Source organism: Heterodontus francisci, chromosome 6 (assembly GCF_036365525.1).
Source record: "Heterodontus francisci isolate sHetFra1 chromosome 6, sHetFra1.hap1, whole genome shotgun sequence".
NCBI lineage: Eukaryota > Metazoa > Chordata > Chondrichthyes > Heterodontiformes > Heterodontidae > Heterodontus > Heterodontus francisci.
In genome coordinates, this window is record NC_090376.1 from 92,477,422 (window position 1) to 92,500,192 (window position 22,771).

Genomic DNA, 22,771 nt, shown 5'->3' on the forward strand with positions numbered 1-22,771 from the left:
TGCACTGCAGCAACTCACCAAGACTCCTTAGTCAGCACCTTCCAAACCCGCTACCTCTACCACATAGAAGGACAAGGGCAGCAGATGCAAGGGAACATCACCACCTGCAAGTTCCCCTCCAAGTCAAACACCATGCTGACTTGGAACTATATCGCCTTTCCTTCGCTGTCGCTGGGTCAAAATCCTGGAACTCCCTTCCTAACAGCACCTACCCTGCATGAACTGCAGTGGTTCAAGAAGGCAGCTCACCACCACCTTCTCAAGGGTAATTAGGGATGGGGAATAAATGCTGGTCTAGCCAGCGATGCCCACATTCCAGGAACGAATAAGATGCTGCCAGACTTGCTGAGTTTCCAGCACTTTCTGTTCTTATTTCAGATTTCCAGCATCCGTGGTATTTTGCTTTTATTTTAGAGCCAATTTTGTATTCAGCTTGCTACATTTGCCTGGATCCCATGGGATTTTATTTTTTTAAGCAGTCTGTCATGTGGGACCTTGTCAAAAGCCTTGCTAAAATCCATTAGACCACATCGACTGCACTACCCTCATCAATCCTCCTTATTTCAAAAAATTCAATCAAGTTATTCAGACAAGATGGGCTGAATTTTACTAGCTCTCCAATGTCGGAGGTTGTGGTGGGGAGGCCCAGAAAATTCTTGCAAGAGAGGCCCGTCTGGACCCCCACGCTGAGAATGCCCCGCCGCATTTTACTGGCGGCAGCGAGGCCTCAGTGCGCACCCCCCCCCCCTTCGCCGCAGGGCAATGGGGCCTTCATTTTAATATTAAAATTAATTAAAAAGCATGCAAATAAACCTACCTGGTCACTACGGCCATCCTACACCGATATTCCGGCCGCCAGCCAAAACTCTCGCATGGTGGGGGGCGGGGGGGGGGGGGGGGCGGTTGCGGGGGAAGGTAGGAATCTGCATAAAAGTTTTTGGCAGAGGGAATTGGAAATTAATGAATCAGTTCATCTTTGGGATTGTAAGTGCAGGGAGCGAAAATGTTATTACATATTTAACTTTAATTTTGAACGTTTATTCCCTTCAAAAATGCAAATACTAGTGAAGGGCTTGAAGCCCTTTAAAAATGGCGCCTGCACTGCGGTTGTTCCGCCCCCTCCATTTCAATGGACCCCCGCGCGTAATATTGCAGGGGCTCAGCGATGGCGCATCCGCGTGGGCAGACCGCCAACTTCAAAGCATGCCGCCGCGATTTGCGATGCGCTCATAAAATTAAGCCCGATCTTCCCTTAACAAATCCATGCTGTCTATCCCTGATGAATCCATGCCCTTCTAAATGGCAGTTTATCCTGTCTCTCAGAATTGATTCTAATAATTTGCCCACTACTGAGGTTAGACTGACTGGCCTGTAATTATTCAGTCTATCCCTCGCTCCCTTTTTAAACAAAGGTACAATGCTAGCAGTCCTCCAATCCTCCGGCACCATATCCAGTGAGGATTGGTAAATGATGGACAGACCCTCCACTATTACCTGTCTGGCTTCTTTTAACAGCCTGGGGTAAATTTCATCCAGCCCAGGTGATTTATCCACTTTCAAGGTTGCTAATCCCATTAATACTTCCTCTCTCCCAATGTATGATCACATCCAATACTTCACACCGCTCTTCTTTTACTACAATATCTGCATTGTCCCTCTCTTTTGTGAAGACAGACGCAAAGTATTCATTCAGAACCATACCAACAATTTCCGTCCCTACACATAGGTTACCTTTTTGGCCTTTTATGGCCCTATTCTTTCCTTCGTTATCCTCTTACTCTTAATGTATTGATAAAACATCTTCGGGTTCACCTTGATGTTGCCTTCTTTCATGCCCTCTCTTTGCTTTCCTAATTTCCTTTTGGATTTCATCCCTCCACTTACTATACTCCTCACTGCTTTCTGTAGTATTGAGTTCTCGATGTCGGACATAAGCTTTCCTTTTCTGCCTTATCTTACTGCATAAGCTCCTTGACATCCATGGGGCTCTAGATTTGGCCGTTCCACCCTTTTTCTTTGCCTCCCACTGCTCTGACATTGATTTACCTTCAAGTAGCTGTTTCCAGTCTACTTTCGCTAAATCACTCCTCAGCTTAGTAAAATTGGCTTTGCCCCAATTGAAAACTCCGAACTCCTGTTCTATGCTTGTCTTTTTCCATAATTATGTTAAAACTAACTGAATTATGATCACTACCACCAAAATGCTCTCCCACTGCCACTCCTTCCAGCTGCCCAGCTTCATTACCTAAAACTAAGTGTAAAACTTAGTTGGACTTGCTACATACTGGCTAAAAAAATTTCTCCTGAATGCACCTGAAAAATTTTGCTCCCTCAATTCCTTTCACACTAAAACTATCCCAGTTAATATTGGGGTACTGAAAATCCCCTACTATTACTGCCCTATTGTTTTTGCACTTCTCAGAGATTTGCCGACAGATCTGCTCTTCGATCTCCCTCTGTCTGTTTGGGGGTCACTACCAGCAGCGTGATTGCCCCTTTTTGTTCCTTAGCTCAATCCATATGGCCTCATTTGATGAATCTTCGAACATATCATCGCTCCTCACAGCTGTAATTGTTTCTTTGACCAAAATTGCCACCCCGCTCCTTTGTGATCCCCCTCTTTATCGCATCTGAAAACCGCGTAACTAGGAATGTTGCGCTGCCATGCCTGTCCCGCCTTCGGCCATGTTTCTGTAATAGCTATGATATCATACTACCATGTGTCTATCTGTGCCCTCAGCTCATCTGTGTTTTATTTGCTATACTGCTTGCATTGAAATAGATACCCTTGAGCATTGCCAAACTTTTTTTTATTTCCTAATCTTTGTTTCCTCCGCCTTCCAGACTCATCCACTAATTTTCTGCCTTCCATTTTCATTTCTGATTTTGTCCCAACTGAGTCTACCCTCAGGTCCCCATTCCCCCTGCCAAACTCATTTTAGCCCTTCCCAACAGCACCAGCAAAACATCCTGCAAGGCACTCAGTCCAGACTGTACAGGTCCCATCTCCCCCAGAGCTGATCCCAATGTCCCAAGAATCTAAAGCACCTGCACCAACTTTCCAGCCACGTATTCATTTATCCTTCTATTCCTGTACTCACTTGCGCATGGCACAGGGAGTAATCTGGAGATGACGACTTTTGAGGTCCTGCTTGCTAATTTCTTACCTAGCTCAGTAAATTCTTTCTGCAGAACCATATCCCTCTTTCTGCCTATGTCATTGGTACCAACATGGACCATGACTGCTGGCAGTTCACCCTTCCCACTCAGGATGCTCTGCAGCCGCTCAGTGACATCCTTCACCTTGGCACCAGGGAGGCAACACACCATCCTAGATTCACATTTGTGACCACAGATGAGGAAAGCGATTATTAAGGACTCTCCCAAACCTAGATTAAAATGCACCAAAGTTAAAAGTTTAATGATACACACACAGCACTTGGAGAAAATCTGCCAAGAATGTGTTGCTTTTATTTAGGTTAGAAGAAATACAATCTCGAAACCTACTCCATCATTTGAAATAAAAACAAGAAATGCTGGAAATACTCAGCAGGTCTGGCAGCATCTGTGGAGAGAGAAGCAGAGTTAACGTTTCGGGTCAGTGACCTTTCTTCGGAACTTGATCCAGGAATTCTTTAAAGATACAGGGATTCTTCAAAGAGAGAAAGATATCACTGTCTTCTCCTGACAGGCACACAGCAACTCCTTCCTTCTGTTTTTATCCAAACCAACTGGCTTTTGTAACTGTTCAAAAAGACCTGTCATTCGCTTGCAAGCATCCTATCAGAGTCACGAGCACGACCCCCTGCTGGGCTATTTGTAAACAGATGCTTTCCAGTAAGACCTGCCCACCAGCCAACCTTCTGTTGACCTTCCTTTTTATTTTTTAGACCACAAAGTTCAGCAATCTCCATATGACTCAATGTCCAGAATTCAACTATAAGTTCTTCAAGACATATTTTACAAAAGAAATGGAAGCAGTCCCATAACAATAGAATTATAGAAAGTATACGGCACAGAAAGAGACCACTTGGCCCATCGTGTCTACGCCGGCCTGTCTGTCAATATATTTTTATTTTGCTTTACCAAGTGACTATTTCCTACAGTAGGTTCCATGGGAATATTTGTACTACTGAAAAGACTATGAATTGCTTCACATTTAGTGTTTTATTGAATCAATCAAAATATTGCACAGTGGACTTCACTGTTAACTTTGTCAAAAATGTTCAGATAATATGATAAGTGATATACCCTCTTCACTTGTTTGTAAAATTATTTTTAACTTATATGGGGAGCATTTCCAATTCTTAAGAATAAAAAGTGTGACAAAGTTCTTCAGAGCACTTAGAGAAGAAGATTCTTATGCTTTATGGCTCACAGTGCTGATCATATATTTGCAATTAAAAGTCACATATGTCAGCAGTATTGATGTTTTTGCATTTTCTGTGATGGAATTTGTCATACTGTACATATTCTCATACTTGTTCATTTTTTTCAGGTGACGCTTTCAGCAGCAGCCCAGACAGTACACCAATGGGAAGCATAGAATCATTGTCCTCTCATTCATCAGAGCTAAACAGTTCCTCTAAAACCGGCTCCTCTCATTTGCAAAGGGAAATAGATAGTGGGATACCATGGGTGTCAGCACCTGCCTCATTGCCCGGACAAAAGGGCACAATCGTCTGGACCACTAGCCCAGAATCAAGCTCCAGTGAAGATACTGTTAAAACAGATGGTCAGTCAGATTCTCAGAGTCTGTTGTCTGTTATTAATGCAGGAAACACATCTCAGCCATTAAATCTGTGCAGTGAGGGATCCTATAAATATACTGGGCTTAAAAGATCAATAACTACTTCCCTAACTTCTCTCCCTACAACAGATGGTAGGTTCACAAGTAGTTTTTTAATGGTTAAAATTGCTAATTGTGAAGTTAAAAAATGTTAAGGGTTTTTCCTAAATTCTTTCCAGGTACTAATACCAGAACTTTTAGCAGTTCTGTTCAGAATCTTTCTTCAATGGATTTAAAAGATACACCTAAAACTTCATCCAACCCAGCACTTCCTCCAAAGATGACGATTAGACGAAGACTAGACACATCAACAAGTAATGGCTATCAGAAACCTGGATCAGTGTAAGTACTATTTTTGTGAAAGATCCTTTGCAGTGTCAAGTGCAAAGAATCACTACTGATGCACACTTTGGCCATGAAATTGGGCTCCATAATGCTGCACACGCACAATTTCACAAAACAGCGTGCATAGCACTTCTGGCACAGCCTGCATGGCACCCCAAGCTGAGAAGGGCAGTAGCTCGGATGTGCCACATGTATACCAGAATCATCAGTAGTGCTCAGATCATGATTCGATACAGTTTTGAAACTTGTAATGTGCAGTTCACTGAACACCTGTGCTATTCAATCACAGCTGAAAAAGCCCCCCCCAACCCCCCCACCTAGTGCTATTTAAAGGGACAGGCATCCAACTTTCAGGTGAGGTGCTTTTGACTTCTACTAGAGCAAAGTTTGTATAAGTACTGTAGATTGTTTTTGAAGGTGTTATGGTGAGTTTGATACATCCATACAGGTAGTGCAGAGGAGTTGGTCACTTATCCACATCAAGCCTGCAGCAGATATGGGGGTTGTAGTTGCAGTGCTTCTAGGTCTGCAAGATGACAGACAGATGGAGCAGAGGCTGCAAAAAAGGGGAAGCTCTGCACAGAGGGAGGAAGAGAAGGGCTCTTAACAGAAGGCACTACTCACCATGGCTTTCCAGGGAGTACTTGTACAACCTCCGTCTCACCCAGGAGCAATGCCTGAGACACCTCGGATTCAACAGGAGTTGGTCACAGAACTGTGCCTCCTCCTTCAACAGGACCTGCAGCTTCACACCAGGGCGAGGTTGGTGCTGCCAGCGGCCGTCAATATTACTGGTGTTTTAAACATCTATACGACTGGATCATTTGCCATGTTCGTGCAGGTGACATAGTGAATGTCATCCAGTACATTGCCCATTGCTGCATCAGGGAGATGATGGAGGCCCTGTCTGTGAGGAGAAATAAATTCATAATTTTCTGTCTAAGCAGAGAGAAACAGAATGAGCGGGAAGGTGGGTTTGCCAGGATAGTGAGATTCCCAATGGTGCAGGGAGCAATGGACTGCATACATGTAGTTCTGCGGATCCTCTGTGCCATTGGTGAGAGGAACTGGAAGGGCTACGACTCCATTAATGTGCAGTTGGTGTGTAGCCAAGTACAAACCATCATGTTGGTGAATACCCACTAACCTGGCAACAGCCACAATGCCTTCATCCTGAGGCAGTCTGCTGTTCCCACTGTCTCGCCAAGTCACCAAGAAGAACCTGTGGGTGGCTGCTTGGAATTGAGGGATATGCCTTCTACACATGGCTGATGACCTCCCCCGTCCACCTTCTAATCATATGAGGACAGCAGCCACACAATGAAAGCCATTCTGCCACCAGAGACATCATGGAGCAGACTGTCGGTGTGCTTAAGCAACAGTTCTGATACCTGGACCGCTCGGGGAGTGGGGAGCCCTACTATACCTTCCAGAGCATGTATCAAAGTTTATGCTGGTCTGCTGTGTCCTTCACAACATCACCATCATGAGTGTGCAGCCATTGGCACCAGGTATCTGCAGGTACCTCAGGAGGAGGAGGAAGAGAAGACAGGGAGGCATCCAGGGCCCTTTCGCTACAGATGGGCTATCCCGCAATGCCTACTTACACTCCGCTTTCCTACACCACCATGGCTCCACTATTCCCCACCTTCCTTTCCATTTGGGACACCCCTTCGGACCATCCTTTTGGATAAAAGAAACCAACACAAACTTTTCCATAACATTTTTATCCAAAAACACTTCCAACACTACTATTTTCTCTTGTGCCTTCCCTTAGTGCCTGTCTTGTAGGTGCTTTTGCTTGGCCTAGTGCTGCTATGCAATGTTACCCCAGTGTCTGCAGCATGGCTGGTGGAAGGCAGCTGACTTTCACTGGCAGGATAATACAGATGGCTTTGCAAGCAACTCTGGACCTTCAGGACCTGGCTTCAGGCTGCACTACCTCAGCGTGGATAGCAGCAGTCTTGGCTGACTGGCTGAGAGGCACCAATAAGGGTACTTGCAGAGTGCAGTGGTGGGAGCACCAATACTGCCATCCTGAGAGAGGACAATAGGGTTGTACACCATGGTACTGCTACCACATCCCTGGGGCGCGCCTCAGCAGTCCTAATAATCTGTTGGAGGACACATTGCTGGACTGCTGCGAGAGCCTGCGTGCCCCTTTTGAACATTGAGATGCACAACCATGATGGTAGCAGTTTGAGCCTACATGGGTGTCATGATCTCCGTTTGAGCTTCCACTGCAGCAGTGAGACATTGGGTGGCTTCTGCCTTTGCTGCAATGGAAGCTGACACAGCAGCAACCGACGCGCATCATGGCTGGTTCTGCGAGTACAGTCATAGAATTGGCCACCACTTCCACGCTGGAAAGGATGAGCTCCAAGCTTTGTGTGATACCCTGTGCCACGTTGACGCTGGATGCCTCATGCTCCTTGACAGTGAGAGTAGGCTGTCTGGCAGGCTTGCCAATAGATCAAGTATCTCGGTATGCATTCTCATCAGCATTCTCCTGTATGCCATCACATCAAAGTCCTCTTCTGAGTCCCTTGACCTCCAATGAATAAATAAATTACAAATTATAGATAGCCTTCAATGCACTACATTAGTTTACAACTTAAAACACAGAACAAGCAGATAAGTGCGAGGCAGATTCCCAATTCTCCCCACCTCCCCCCCTCCCCCCACCCCAGTGGTAGTTTCCACTTTTTGTGTAATGGAGATCACTTTACCCAGCAAGCATAGTGGCAGAGAAACTCCTTTTTCTCTGTGATTGAATGCTTGTACGGCTCTATCACAGGGATAGAGGGGGTTTCGCTGCCACTATTGATGCTGGGTAAAGAGGTTCACATTACGCAGAATGTGGGAGCTGCCGATTGAGGGCGGAGTGGGGGAGAGTCGGACTTCAGGGGAGGAGCCTGAAATCACAGACTGGAGTTCGGGGAGAGGGAGACTGGGGAATGGGGGCTTGGGGGAAGATGGAGACTATCTTTTTCCCTTTTCCCTGCCCTCAGATGGCCTGGTTCTTGGAACTTTTCACACAACAGCTTCTGGTTCGAAATCACAAATAAAGGTTCTCAACCACAGGGGTCCCAATCTTTATAAAGTAAATCTAATAATATTTGTAGATTCACATGGTCAGACATCACATGAACGAACCTCCTGGAAAGCCTCCAACCAGAGGTAGCAACCCTATTCCACCAGTGCATCAGCTACTGATGAGTTGCTAACATCCCCCTACCCAACCCGAGCACTTCAAGCATGAGCAACTGCAGCAAACGGAGGAAGGAATTCCTGGATAGGGTTCTGCAGGACATTAATCCCTCCTAATTTGGCTGGGATCTACCAGGCACTCTGGTCTTCCATCAGCCACTCCACCTTGTGCAGGCTGCTAACATAGCAGATCCCAGGATTGGAGCATCCCTCCCTCAGAGGAAAAGGACTATGGGATGGCAAGAAACTAGGAAACCCAACAAATAGAAATGAACTGAAATTACATCCCACTGGCAGGACTCCAGAATTGGGCACAATTCCAAATGAGAGTGAAAGAAAGAAGGAGTGCTGCAGGAGATACAGTCAATTCCAGAATATTTTACTCTTCTGGTTTACTGTACATACAGTGACCATTCTGAAAATAAGGACACCTGCAAATAAATGACACCTCATACAAGCCTTATAGGAGTCCCTAATTTATAGGTTTCACTGTATATAACAACTCGCATTTATCCAGCACATTTACCGTAATAAAATGTCGCAAGACGCTTCACAGGACCATTATCAAACAAAATTTGACACCAAGCCACATAAGATATTGGAACAGGTGACCTAAAGCTTGCTCAAGGAGATAAGTTTCAAAAAGTGTCTTAAAGGAGGGGTTAGACGGAGAAGTTCAGGGAGGGAATTCTGGAGCTCAGAGGCTAGGCAGCTGAAGGCACCCTGCCAATGGTGGAGCGATGAAAATTGTGAATGCTCAAGAGGCCAGAATTGGTGGAGTGCAGAGATCTGAATGGTTGTAGGGATGGAGGAGGTTACAGAGATAGGGAGGGGTGAGGCCCTGGTAGACATTTGAAAACTAGGATTAAGATTATTGTAATTCTTTAATTTATTTTCAATGTTACTACTCTGAAAAAAGTGATAGTGATCAAAACTGGCATGTACTCCAAGCTCAAATTGATCTGAATTAGCCAAGTTAGCTTGGTATATTTTGCATCGTTCTCACCTCTGAGTCAGAAGTTTGTAGATTTGAACCCCATTCTAAGACTTGAGCACATAATTTAGGCTGATTCTTCCTCCCTCACTTGAAAGCACTAAAAACCAAATGATAAACCATCACATTTGCTATTTGTGGGACTTTCTGGACACAGAGGCCGGAAATTTACGTTGGGCAGGAGGCCCCGCCCACTGGCCAGAAAGGCGGGGTGAGCCCATCTCTGCTGGGCCTGGGGAGCCATGCCAGGATTTTACGTTCCCCAGGCACTGAATTGGGACTTCCGTCCCTCTGAGGCTGGAGAGTCTGCCTCCAAGAGCTGCCAGCCAATCAGCAGGCCAGCAGCTCTCAGGCCCAGCAGCGCTACCGGGAACAGTGGCCACTGCTGGGACTGCAGCCAGCTTCAGCAGCAAGAGGGCCGCTGGCCGCAGAAACAAGTTGAGGGTCTGGTGCCTCGTGGGGGACAATCGGCTGGTAAAATACCAGCGGCGGCTGGAGCAGGTCCATAAGTGACAGATATTCTGCCATGTTTATCGATGTAACAATAGTGACTACACTTCAAAAAACAATTCACTGATTATGAAGAACATTAGGACACTCTGAGGGCATGCTGTGCCACTAAATAAATTTAACTTTTACATTTGCAGCATTATCTATTCTTATTTTATATTTAATTGTTAGGGAAGCAATTTACTAATTTGTCACAATTTGGTTGCCTTGGGTCTGTGTTCTTATTTTTAAAAACAAAGTGATTCTTGACAATGCAGCCGGCCACTAATGTCATCAGACTGCGCCAAGCTCCACATATGTGCAAATGGGTTCCTGCTGTCTGCGCATGCGCTGCATTCCGCATTACCAGGACTGCTTGCCACATGCGCAGCTGACGTCATCGCGTAACGCGGGGACAGAATGGCCGAAGACCTTGGTGGCAGCGGGTGCACTCTCCTCCTCCCCCCCAACCCACCTGCTGTCTCAAACCCTCCCCCCCCCACCTCCCTGCTTCCCCCCTCCCGCCTGCTCTCTCCCCGCTTCCTCCCCCACACCCCTGATCTCTCCGGCTGCTTTCCCCCCTCTCCTCTCCCCCACCCCCCCTCCCCTCCCCCCACTCGGCCGCTCTCTCTCTCCCCCCACACCCTCCCGCCCGCTTTCTTCCCCCCTCGCCCGCTTTCTTCCCCCCTCGCCCGCTTTCTTCCCCCCTCGCCCGCTTTCTTCCCCCCTCGCCCGCTTTCTTCCCCCCTCGCCCGCTTTCTTCCCCCCTCGCCCGCTTTCTTCCCCCCTCGCCCGCTTTCTTCCCCCCTCGCCCGCTTTCTTCCCCCCCTCGCCCGCTTTCTTCCCCCCCTCGCCCGCTTTCTTCCCCCCCTCGCCCGCTTTCTTCCCCCCCTCGCCCGCTTTCTTGCCCCCTCGCCCGCTTTCTTCCCCCCTCGCCCGCTTTCTTCCCCCCTCGCCCGCTTTCTTCCCCCCTCGCCCGCTTTCTTCCCCCCTCGCCCGCTTTCTTCCCCCCTCGCCCGCTTTCTTCCCCCCTCGCCCGCTTTCTTCCCCCCCTCGCCCGCTTTCTTCCCCCCCTCGCCCGCTTTCTTCCCCCCCTCGCCCGCTTTCTTGCCCCCTCGCCCGCTTTCTTGCCCCCTCGCTCGCTTTCTTGCCCCCTCGCCCGCTCTCTTACCCCCGGCCGCTCTCTTTTCCCCCCCCTCTTTTCCCCCCCCTCTTTTCCCCCCCCTCTCTTTCCCCCCCTCTCTTCCCCCCCCCTCTCTTTCCGCCCCTCTCTTTCCGCCCCTCTCTTTCCGCCCCTCTCTTTCCGCCCCTCTCTTTCCGCCCCTCTCTTTCCGCCCCTCTCTTTCCGCCCCTCTCTTTCCGCCCCTCTCTCTTCCCCCCCTCTCTCTTCCCCACCCCCCCCCCACCATCTCTTCCCCCCCCCCCCCCCCCACTCTCTCCGGGCACCCCCCCCCCCCCCCCCACCGCCTGCCCGCCCTGTCTGGCCACGCCCTCCCTACCCGCCCGCCCCCCCCCGCTCTCTCCGGCCATTGTGTGCTGCCAGACTGTGATGTTTTAGTGGAACAGGTTGCAATTGTGCGTGTGCGAGCGCAGCGCCACCTAGTGGTTGTGTTGTTGGCAAACGCAGCCTTTTATAAAAGTACCCATATGTTGAGGGACAAATTGTCTCTGTACATCCCATTTTGTGTATCCCATGAAAATATACTGTCCGAAGTGGTAGGTGTCACAATGAAGTGACTGGCATTCATTTGGTACTTCTTGAACTGACAAAAATACAAATTAAAGATAAGCAGATACTGGCCTCAGTCTTCCAAAACCAGCTGAATGAATGTCAAAAATGAAATCAAGAAAAAAATCATGAGCCAGGGAGGATAAAATCTTTGAACAAAATACTATATAATTTCCTACCATTGATGAATGTAGCGGTTTTAATAGCATATTTTCATCCTTCTAATCCCATTCAGTGACATGGGTTATAGGTGTGGCCTCCACACATTCCTCAACAATTGCTTAAGTTCACAGTTCGTTCTGACATATAAACGCTCTCAGGTTGAGGGGCTGAAGAGGGATGGGCTGGCTGGAGGAGCAATGGGTTTTGACGGGAAGAATCAAGAGAGAAAGTAGTAGATCTCCATGCAAGGTGAAAATATAATGAGGTCTTCTAATAGGTAGATGTACTTTTTAAAATAAATGATAGGGAATTACAGAAAGTACTGACCAAGCTTTTCTTCAGATTATTCTATTTATTAGACAGTAGTAAATATTATTGATCCACATAGTTCAAGGAATGTGTCTACTTTTTATAGTTAAGATTGACTTCAATGTATTCACATTATATAAAAAGGATGAATTGTGATGAAATTAGTAATATCAAAAGACCATCCTTTCCAATTATCTTGATTTGTTCAATTATTCACCGCCCCTCTCCAGGGTTGCATCCAGAGCTCAGTTGTTTGAAAATATTGGCACTCCTAAGCAAATTTCCTCCAGACGGTAAGAACCTAACTTTATATGTTCTAAGTCCTTATTTCTATCACATTTTTAACATTTGTACTTTGAACCAGAAATGTAAGTTATTGCTGCCACTTATCATGAGTCTATTGAAGCAATAAGTCATTTCCATGAATAGCCAGGTAACATCCCTGTGAACAATTAATGATTATTGTCATTATCTAACGTTCAAATGGAATAATTGAGGTTCTCTTGCTTGCATGCTATCACCATAGTTAATCGTATGACTCCTTATTAAACTACTTTTCGGCACAATATTGGTGCTATGGTTCAAGGGAGGCCTGAGGTCTTTTCCATTGGAAAAGTTTGAATTTAAAATTTAAGTTAATACTTTTTAGTGAATTTTAAGCACTTTTATACTTCACAATTAATAGATTTTTAATATAAAAAAAGAAAAAGCTTGGAATTTCAACAGTCCAACCATATCATTACCTCAACATTCATTCTCCTACATCCAGTTATCTCCTCTCCGCCCCCACCCCCCCAACCCCAATTCATAGAGGCACCTTAACCCCTCTGGACCCAGTTACAGAAACACTAATTTATCCAACTCCCCACCTTTTAACAAAGATATTCTGATCCTCCAGTCCTCCTGGTTTAAACTAACATTTTTCTCTCTCCCCATTCTCCCCTCCCCAACCACTGCCACATCAATTTAATCTGACACACCTCTCCCTCCAACCAATTTCAAGCTGGAACTGTACTTCTAGCCGACATTCAAGCTAGCACTATTTTCTCTTTACTGTCACCTCCCCCCACCTGCCCCCCCCCCCCCACCCCCGCCATCATTCAAGCTGGCACTATTTGCCATAGTGCATGTTACCATTAATTTATTTTGCTCCCTGTTATTGCTGGCAGTCTCCCTTCCCACTCCTTTCCAATATGGGCCAAGTGCGGGAAAATGGGATTAGATTGGATGGGTGCTTGATGGTTGGCACAGACGCGTTGGGCGGAAGGGCCTGTTTCTGAGCTGTATACCTCTGTGACTTTAATAACTCCCAAACTGAAGCACTGATTGCAGCTTCTAATTTATTCCCTCTGTCCTTGTATTCAGTTTACCCCATCCTTCTCCCCTTCTCTTCCCTTTTTCAGTCACATCTTCATGCTGTTAAGAGCTGTGACCTGACTCCATCAGAGTAGGATTTTCTACTGAATAATTAAGACAAATGCTTTTGATAGCCCTCTACAGGTGCAGGTCATATGCGCTCGCTATTTAAGCATTCTCATCTTTCACTTTGGGATAGAGTCACCTCCAGGCACAATGGCAACTGGAAGTCCTGACCTGCAGTACGTCCAGCAATTTCAAACCCACTGTCTATAAACTGAATAAAATCAGTTGCTAACTGCTTCTTAGATTATACTCCAGTTAATTAGTGGGACTGGGCAAACAGCAAGTATGTTTGATCTCATATGTAATGCATTTTCATTGCTGACAACTGATAGCATATTTTTCTAAATAAATAAGCTGTCAGATAAACAATCTTACAAAAATGTGATGAATTACCACTCAGAGGTGGATATACCAAATTTTAGTTTGAAACTCACCTTTGCTTGCAGCTTGCTCATGCAGAATGGCCAACTCACAGCTAAGGTTCGCCCAATGTAGATAGGCTCTGCATTTCAACTCAGTAATATTAGGATTGATGTTCATAACTGACGCAAAGATGAATAGTGTATTATTTATATAATCGTTTCTAATGCCATCAACATAAGGAAAATGTTTGCATGATTTTTGATCCAATGGAGGCATATTAAGTATATAGAGACTGATTTTTACATTTTTAAGTGAGAACAAAGGCACTTAAAAAAACAAACCACTGATGCACAGTTGCAGCAATGTGTACCATCTACAAGATGCATTGCAGCAACTCATCAAGACTTCTTCAACAGCACCTTCCAAACCCATGACCTCTACCACCTAGAAGGACATGGGGCAGCAGATGCATGGGAGCACCACCACCTGCAAGTTCTCCTCCAAGCTACACACCATCCTAACTGGGAACTATATTGCAGTTTCTTCACTGTCACTGGATCAAAATCCTGGAACTCCCTTCCTAACAGCACTGTGGGTGTACCTATGCCCCAAGGACTGCAGCAGTTCAAGAAGGCAGCTCACCACCACCTTCTCAAGGACAATTAGGGATGGGCAATAAATACTAGCCTAGCCAGCAACGCCCACATCCCCCAAATGAATAAAAAAAACAGTGGGATGGATTTTGTGCAGGAGGCGGTGCTCCCCGGCGCTGGCCTGAAAAGGCAGGGGAAACCCCGCTTCTGCATTTTCTCGGCCCCCCACAGCGATCCTCCAGTCTTTTTCAATTGAAGTTTCAGAAGGCGGGATTCCATCCCTTTAAAGTCTTCAAAGGAACGGAGTCCTACCTGCAAGAGCTGCCAGTCAGAGGGCAGGCAGCTCAGCAGTATCAGTAGCGCCACCGGGAGCAGTGGCCAATGCCGATATTGCAGAGGCCTCTGTCCAGGTCCAGTGGTGGACCACCAGAACAGAGGTACGTGAGGCGGAGTCGCCGGGGCCTGTCCGGAAGGCCCCTGGGTGGGGGCGTTGTCGTTCAGTCCAGGGAGAGGGGGATCCCAGGGTTGGTGGGGGGTGGGGTGTGGTAAAGTTGTTTCCGTTAGGGGCCACAAATTGCCCACGAAGTTGGGACCCACCCCCCAAGCCCAGAGGGAGGATGCCTTGTTTTACAAAGGGTCCTTGCCGCCCAGCGGAGGTCCCCCCTCTCCCCCCCACTGCTGCTGGTAAGATTCCAGCGGCGGTGGGAAGAGGCCCTTAATTGGTTGTTAATAGCTCACTTATGGGCCTCAAATGGCCTCTGCACGGGAATGTCGGCGGTGGCCTATTCCACTCCCGGGAATATCGCTGGGCAACAGGGAGGCAATGTGCCCTCCATCCCTCTGCGCCCCCCCGCCACCATACTCTGTGTACCCCCAACTCTAATCGCACCTTGGGGCCTCACAAAATCCAGCCCAGTCTCTATTTGTAAATATTCTTGAGACCACATATCATATTAGTCATTAGCTGATTACTTAACCAGTTTTGTATAATTAACTACCGTTTTCAGGGGAAAAAACCTAAAGCTCCCATGGCCTCATGATTTACACAATTTGTGGGACATTTAAGAAGTAATGAAGCATTGCCATCACTTCGTGAGGAGTTGCAGTATTTGAAGGTTATCACTGATCATCCATCTAATTCAAAGCTTCACTGACAGTCTGTGCAAGTAGTATGCAACAGAAGACACATACAATCCCACTAGTTAGATAGAAGCCAGACCATAATTGTAGTTAGCAAATTGAATAATTCAAATTTGTGAAAAAAAATTGACAGTATGCCATGGAGTTTTGTTTTTAAAAAAGCTTGTATCCATAGGATGTTCAGGAAGATTAAAAATGGTTGCAATGTAGGTTGTGTATTATATTTACTTCTCAAAGCTATCTTGTTAAAAATGTAACATAAGGAAATTATCTACTTCGTAATAATTGTACTGCAAGTGCTTTATGGTTGATGTTATTTTTTGAAACAGCCAAGCCAAAGCTATGTATGCTTGTAAAGCAGAGCACAGCCATGAGCTTTCTTTCCCACAGGGGGCAATCTTCACTAATGGTGAGTTCTAAAATCATTTATAATAGAATTTTTGTTATAAAATCGGAATCAAAATATTAGTTAAAGTGCTGTATCATTAACTGTTCAAATACGAGTTTATCATTAGATGGTGCTTCCATCTATTTGGAAGACACAGGTTATATGTTCAAATGCATGTTATACGTTCACATTTATAAATTGTTCCTTATTCATTTAATCTCCACTTACAATTAAGTGTTTACATCATCCCATTAGGAGTGGGGCTGATGTAATTGTGTTGGAATTTCATCTTTATAAACTATCTTATCACGCGATCTGTGCTGTATCCAAGGTCTTGTTCTAGGTCAGTCTCTTTTACTATCACTCAGTTTTCTGTATTGCCTTGCACATTGAAAATTTTCATAATTTCTTGGTTGCTTGGTTCTATTTGCTCAGGTTTTATTATGCACTGAAAATAATCTAGTAAAGGTTTGCAAGTTTATCAACTTTTGGTGAAGTTTTGTAAGTGCTAAGTCATCAGTGTTACTTTACCCCAGCAGATGCTTGTTACATTCCTACATTGATTCATCAATTTAGTTGGTTCAATCCTGGTTAACTGCTCATTGAATTCCAGTCAATGCCAGCTCCCAGTTCAAATTCCTGGTTTTAACCTTTCCAGCGTCTGATATTTGCAACCTTTTTTTGCTGTCTTTTATTTTCATAACAAAGTTTCAAAGCGTAAACCCTGTTCTAAACTCTAAACAAGAGCATGACACAGCCATTTCAATCAACGTGATGCTGCACTGAGTGAAAGTATATTCAGGCTTAATTCCGCCAGTCATAACAAACCTTGGGTTCCAGTTCTGCGCTGAAAGATATCACCAGCTCTTGGTCAGTTAGGGAATCTAATGTCATTTCTCAGCCAATGCTTCCAAAAGGATTTTCTGGTCAATTAGTATCTTATGGCAATCTGCATGGTGTTGGTTGCACTAGTCGCAAATCCATGCAGGTTTATGTTCAGCAATCAGTCCAATGTTGGCTCAATTGTGGCAGTGATCAAAGTGCTTTTCACCTTCATATTGAAATAGACAATATCAGGCAAAGCCTCCCCCCCACCCCCAACCCCCCACCACCTGCCATAACTGAGGCGCACAGTATTTCACCAGATGAACATTAGAACTTAAAATTGCAAGCCCCTGACGGGAAAGACATTTACATAGTAACAGACAGTGTTGGAACAAGGGGTCCCCGTCGTTGCGTCGCCAATACACGAAAGAAGTGGTCAGACCAGTTTTAGTCACATGACTGACTGACTGACTTGGAATTTTTTTGAATTTGAACATTCAACAGGGAAAGAAATCAGAAAGCACTTTTCTCCTGGACTGAGAAGATCTCTCTCCTGTCTGCACTCATCTCACTCACACCAGCATTGGAAACCATTGAAGACATATGAACACCAAGAGAGAAAAGTCTCCTACAGTGAACAAGGTTTAAGAAGGATACTGGGCCTCAACAAAAAGCAAGACTACCTACAATCAAGGATCACAGCGAGCTCGAAGCACAATAATAAAAAAAAACCCTCGTCAAAGTTTGCCTCAAACATCTCCATTTTATTTTTCTTCTCTTTTCTGTCCCTATTTGCATGTGTGTATCGCGTGGTCATGCTAGCGTGGGCATGTCGTATATCCGTAGACGTTAACCATATTAGAGTTTAAATTTAAGGTTTAATAAATTTCACTTTTCTTCTTTAAACCGAAGAAAACCTGTTTATGCTCATTTCTTTGCCTTATGATTGGAAAACTGTGAACAAGGATTCACAAAAGGGGAGCTCAAAACACAGTGCATTTAAAATTAAACCCTGTTACAGTAAGACCAGGTATAGTTGCACTAGGTGAAGGGAATACTAAAATTGCTAAAATAGTTACAGCAGGAGTGACAAATTAGGACAGTGTTAAGTTAAACAGTGAGAAAGGCAGCACAAGAACAAAAAGACAGATTAGGATCTCTTGCCCGATCAATAGTTTTATGTACTAATGTACAGAGTATAAGAAATAAATTCAGTGAATTAGAGACTCAAATACAGGTTAGCGGGTATGGCGTGGCCATTACTGAGGCGTGGCTGCAAGCTGATCATGAAGGGAGTTAAATATTTCAGGTTATAAGGTCTTTAGAAAGGATAGAGAAACTGGAAGATAAGGAGGAGTAGCCTTATTGATTGAAGATATTATTCCAACATTAGTAAGAGAGGATATAAGTAAAGGAAAGTAATCTGTGTCGACCCAATAGTTAGATTTGAGCAATAGGCAAGGATTTAAAACTTCAATGGGAGTGGTCTACAGGTCTCCAGATCGCATTAATGAAGTGGGAGAATTTATTAGTTCAGAAATTAGACAGATTTGTAACGAAGAGTGGTTTTAATGGGAGACTTCAATTTTCAAATAGATTGGGAAGAGCAGAATAGCTCAAGATAGAAATGTAGTGAATTTCCTAAACGCATTCAAGATAGTTTTCTGGAGCAATATATTCCAGAATCAATAAGAGGACATGGCAAACTAGATTTAGTAATGAGAATGAACCAAACTTAGTTAATAATATAACAGTAAGGGAACATTTTTGTAACAGTGGTCATAATATGATCAAATACAGGATCAGTATATACCCCAAAGGGAAGGGACAAGCGCTGTACTTTTTTTTATTCATTCATGGGATGTGGGCATCGCTGGCTAGGCCAGCATTTATTGCCCGTCCCTAATTGCCCTTGAGAAGGTGGTGGTGAGCTGCCTTCTTGAACCGCTGCAGTCCATGTGGGTTAGGTACACCCACAGTGCTGTTAGGAAGGGAATTCCAGGATTTTGACCCGGCGACAGTGAAGGATCGGCGATATAGTTCCGAGTCAGGATGGTGTGTGACTTGGAGCTGAACTTGCATGGGTGGTGTTCCCATGTATTTGCTGCCCTTGTCCTTCTAGGTGGTAGAGGTCACAGGTTTGGAAGGTGTTGTCTAAGGAGCCTTGGTGCATTGCTGCAGTGCATCTTGTAGATGGTACACACTGCTGCCACTGTGCGTCGGTGGTGGAGGGAGTGAATGTTTGTAGATGGGGTGCCAATCAAGCGGGCTGCTTTGTCCTGGATGGTGTCGAACTTCTTGAGTGTTGTTGGAGCTGCATCCATCTAGGCAAGTGGAGAGTATTCCATCACACTCCTGACTTGTGCCTTGTAGATGGTGAACAGGCTTTGGGGAGTCAGGAGGTGAGTTACTCACCTCAGGATTCCTAGCCTCTGACCTGCTCTTGTAGCCACGGTATTTATATGGCTACTGCAGTTCAGCTTCTGGTCAATGGTAGCCCCTAGGATGTTGATAGTGGGGGATTCAGCGATGGTAATGCCATTGAATATCAAGGGGCGATAGTTCGATTCTCTCTTGTTGGAGATGGTCATTGCCTGACACTTGTGTGGCGCGAGTGTTACTTGCCACTTATCAGCCCAAGCCTGGATATTGTCCAAGTCTTGCTGCATTCCTACACGGACTGCTTCAGTATCTGAGGAGTCACGAATGTTGCTGAGCATTTTGCAATCATCAACGAATATCCCCACTTCTGACCTTATGATTGAAGGAAGGTGATTGATGAAGCTGCTGAAGATAGTTGGGCCTAGGACACTACCCTGAGGAACTCCTGCAGTGATGTCCTGGCGCTCAGATGATTGATCTCCAACAACCACAACCATCTTCCTTTGCGCTAGGTTTGACTCCAACTAGCGGAGGGTTTTCCCCGAATCCCATTGACCTCAGTTTTGCTTGGGCTCCTTGATGCCATACTCGGTCAAATGCTGCCTTGATGTCAAGGGCAGTCACTCTCACCTCACCTCGAGTTCAGCTCTTTTGTCCATGTTTGAACCAAGGCTGTAATAAGGTCAGGAGCTGAGTGGCCCTGGCGGAACCCAAACTGAGCGTCACTGAGCAGGTTATTGCTAAGCAAGTGCCGCTTGATGGCACTGTTGATGACATCTTCCATAACTTTACTGATGATTGAGAGTAGGCTGATAGGGTAGTAATTGGCCGGGTTGGACTTGTCCTGTTTTTTGTGTACAGGACAAAATCATTTAGTGTACAAAATCATGAGAGGTATAGACAGGGTGGATAGCAAGAGGCTTTTTCCCAGAGTGGGGGATTCAATTACTAGAGGACATGAGTTCAAAGTGAAAGGGGAAAAGTTTAGGGGGGATATGCGTGGAAAGTTCTTTACGCAGAGGGTGGTGGGTGCCTGGAACGCGTTGCCAGCGGAGGTGGTAGATGCGGGCACGATGGCGTCTTTTAAGATGTATCTAGACAGATACATGAATGGGCAGGAAGAAAAGCGATACAGACCCTTAGAAAATAGGCGACATGTTTAGATAGAGGATCTGGATCGGCACAGGCTTGGAGGGCCGAAGGGCCTGTTCCTGTGCTGTAATTTTCTTTGTTCTTTGTTCCAGGACATACCTGGGCAATTTTCCACATTGCAGGGTAGATGCCAATGTTGGAGCTGTACAGGAACAGCTTGGCTCGGGGCGCGGCAAGTTCTGGAACACAGGTCTTCAGTACTATTGCTGGAATATTGTCAGGGCCCATAGCCTTTGCAGTATCCAGTGCCTTCAGTCGTTTCTTGATATCACGCGGAGTGAATCGAATTGGCTGAAGTCTGGCACCTGTGATGCTGGGCACTTCAGGAGGAGGCCGAGATGGATCATCAACTTGGCACATCTGGCTGAAGATTGTTGCAAATGCTTCAACCTTATCTTTCGCACTGATGTGCTGGGCTCCCCCATCATTGAGGATGGGGATATTTGTGAAGCCACCTCCTCCAGTTAGTTGTTTAATTGTCCACCACCATTCATGGCTGGATGTGACAGGACCGCAGAGCTTAGATCTGATCCGTTGGTTATGGGATCGCTTAGCTCTGTCTATCGCATGCTGCTTATGCAGTTTGGCATGCAGATAGTCCTGTGTTGTAGCTTCACCAGGTTGACACCTCATTTTGAGGTATGCCTGTTGCTGCTCCTGGCATGCCCTCCTGCACTCTTCATTGAACCAGGGTTGGTCTCCTGGCTTGATGGTAATGGTAGAGTGGGGGATATGCCAGCCATCCAGGTACAGATTGTGGTTGAGTACAATTCTGCTGTTGTTGATGGCCCACAGTGCCTCATGGATGCCCAGTTTTGCATTGCTAGATCTGTTCGAAATCTATCCCATTTTGCACGGTGATAGTGCCACACAACACGAAGGAGGGTTTGCTCAATGTGAAGGCGGGACTTCGTCTCCACAACGACTGTGCGGTGGTCACTCCTACCAATACTGTCATGGACAGATGCATCTGCGGCAGGCATATTGGTGAGGACGAGGTCAAGTATGTTTTCCCCTCTTGTTGGTTACCTCACCACATGCCGCAGACCCAGTCTAGCAGATATGTCCTTTAGGGCTCGACCAGCTCGGTCAGTAGTGGTGCTACCGAGACACTCTTGGTGATGGACATTGAAGTCCCCCACCCAGAGTACATTCTGTGCCCTTGCCACCCTCAGTGCTTCCTCCAAGTGCTGTTCAACATGGAGGAGTACTGACTCATCAGCTGAGGGAGGGCGGTAGGTGGTAAGGAGCAGGAGGTTTCCTTGTCCATGTTTGTCCTGATGCCATGAGACTTCATGGGGTCCACAGTCGATGTTGAGGACTCCCAGGGCAACTCTCTCCCTCCTGTGTACCACTGTGCCGCCACCTCTGCTGGGTCTGTCCTGTCAGTGGGACAGGACATACCCAGGGATGGTGATGGCAGTGTCTGGGACATTGTCCGTCAAGTATGATTCTGTGAGTATGACTATGTCAGGCTGTTGTTTGACTAGTCTGTGGGACAGCTCTCCCAACTTTGGCACAAGCCCCCAGATGTTAGTAAGGAGGACTTTGCAGGGTCAACAGTGCTGGGTTTGCCATTGTCGTTTCCAGTGCCTAGGTCGATGCCAGGTGGTCCGTCCGGTTTAATTCCTTTTTATTGACCTCGTAGCAGTTAGATACAACTGAGTTGCTTGCTGGGCCATTTCAGAGGGCATGTAAGTCAACAACATTGCTGTGGGTCTGGAGTCACATGTAGGCCAGACCAGGTAAGGACAGCAGATTTCCTCCCCTAAAGGACATTACGGAACCAGATGGGTTTTTACAACAATCGACAATGGTTTCTTGGCCATCATTAGACTAGCTTTAAATTCCAGATTTATTAATTGAATTCAAATTCCACCTTCTGCATTGGGATTTGAACCCATGTCCCTCGAGCAATACCCTGGGTCTTTGGGTTACAAGTCCAGTGACAATACTACTACGCCACCGCACTTGACAAATAAAACAGCCATGTTCGACAAAATAGGTGAGAGATAACAAAACTAAACGAAGGAATCCATACAAATGTGAGGCAATGCATTTTGGAAGGTCTAATACAGTTGGGAAGTATACAGTAAATGTCTGAATCCTTAGGAGTATTGACAGGCAGAGAGATCTGGGCGTACAGATCCACAGATCACTGAAAGTGGCAATGCAGGTGGATAAGGTAGTCAAGAAGGCATACGGCATGCTTGCCTTCTTTGGCCGCGGCGTGGAGTATAAAAATTGGCAAGTTATGCTGCAGCTGTACAGAACCTTAGTTAAGCCACACTTGGAATATTGTGTTCAATTCTGGCCGCCACACTACCAGAAGGATGTGGAGGCTTTGGAGAGGGTACAGAAGAGGTTTACCAGGATGTTGCCTGGTCTGGAGGGTATTAGCCATGAGGAAAGGCTGGATAAACTCGGATTGTTTTCATTGGAACGACGGAGGTGGAGGGGCGACCTGATAGAGGTTTAC

General features: G+C 46.0%; 1 protein-coding gene across 3 annotated transcripts in view; it reads left to right on the forward strand.

Annotated features, from left to right (window-relative positions):
- Nucleotides 1–22,771, forward strand: part of arhgap42a (Rho GTPase activating protein 42a) — a 503,828-nt gene that overhangs the window by 469,253 nt on the left and 11,804 nt on the right. For all 3 annotated transcript variants that reach the window (XM_068034054.1, XM_068034055.1, XM_068034056.1), the window contains 4 exons: nucleotides 4,499–4,882; nucleotides 4,969–5,131; nucleotides 12,258–12,320; nucleotides 15,875–15,954. In XM_068034054.1, coding sequence (XP_067890155.1) covers nucleotides 4,499–4,882; nucleotides 4,969–5,131; nucleotides 12,258–12,320; nucleotides 15,875–15,954 — 690 coding nt within the window. The remainder of the gene's footprint in view (nucleotides 1–4,498; nucleotides 4,883–4,968; nucleotides 5,132–12,257; nucleotides 12,321–15,874; nucleotides 15,955–22,771) is intronic.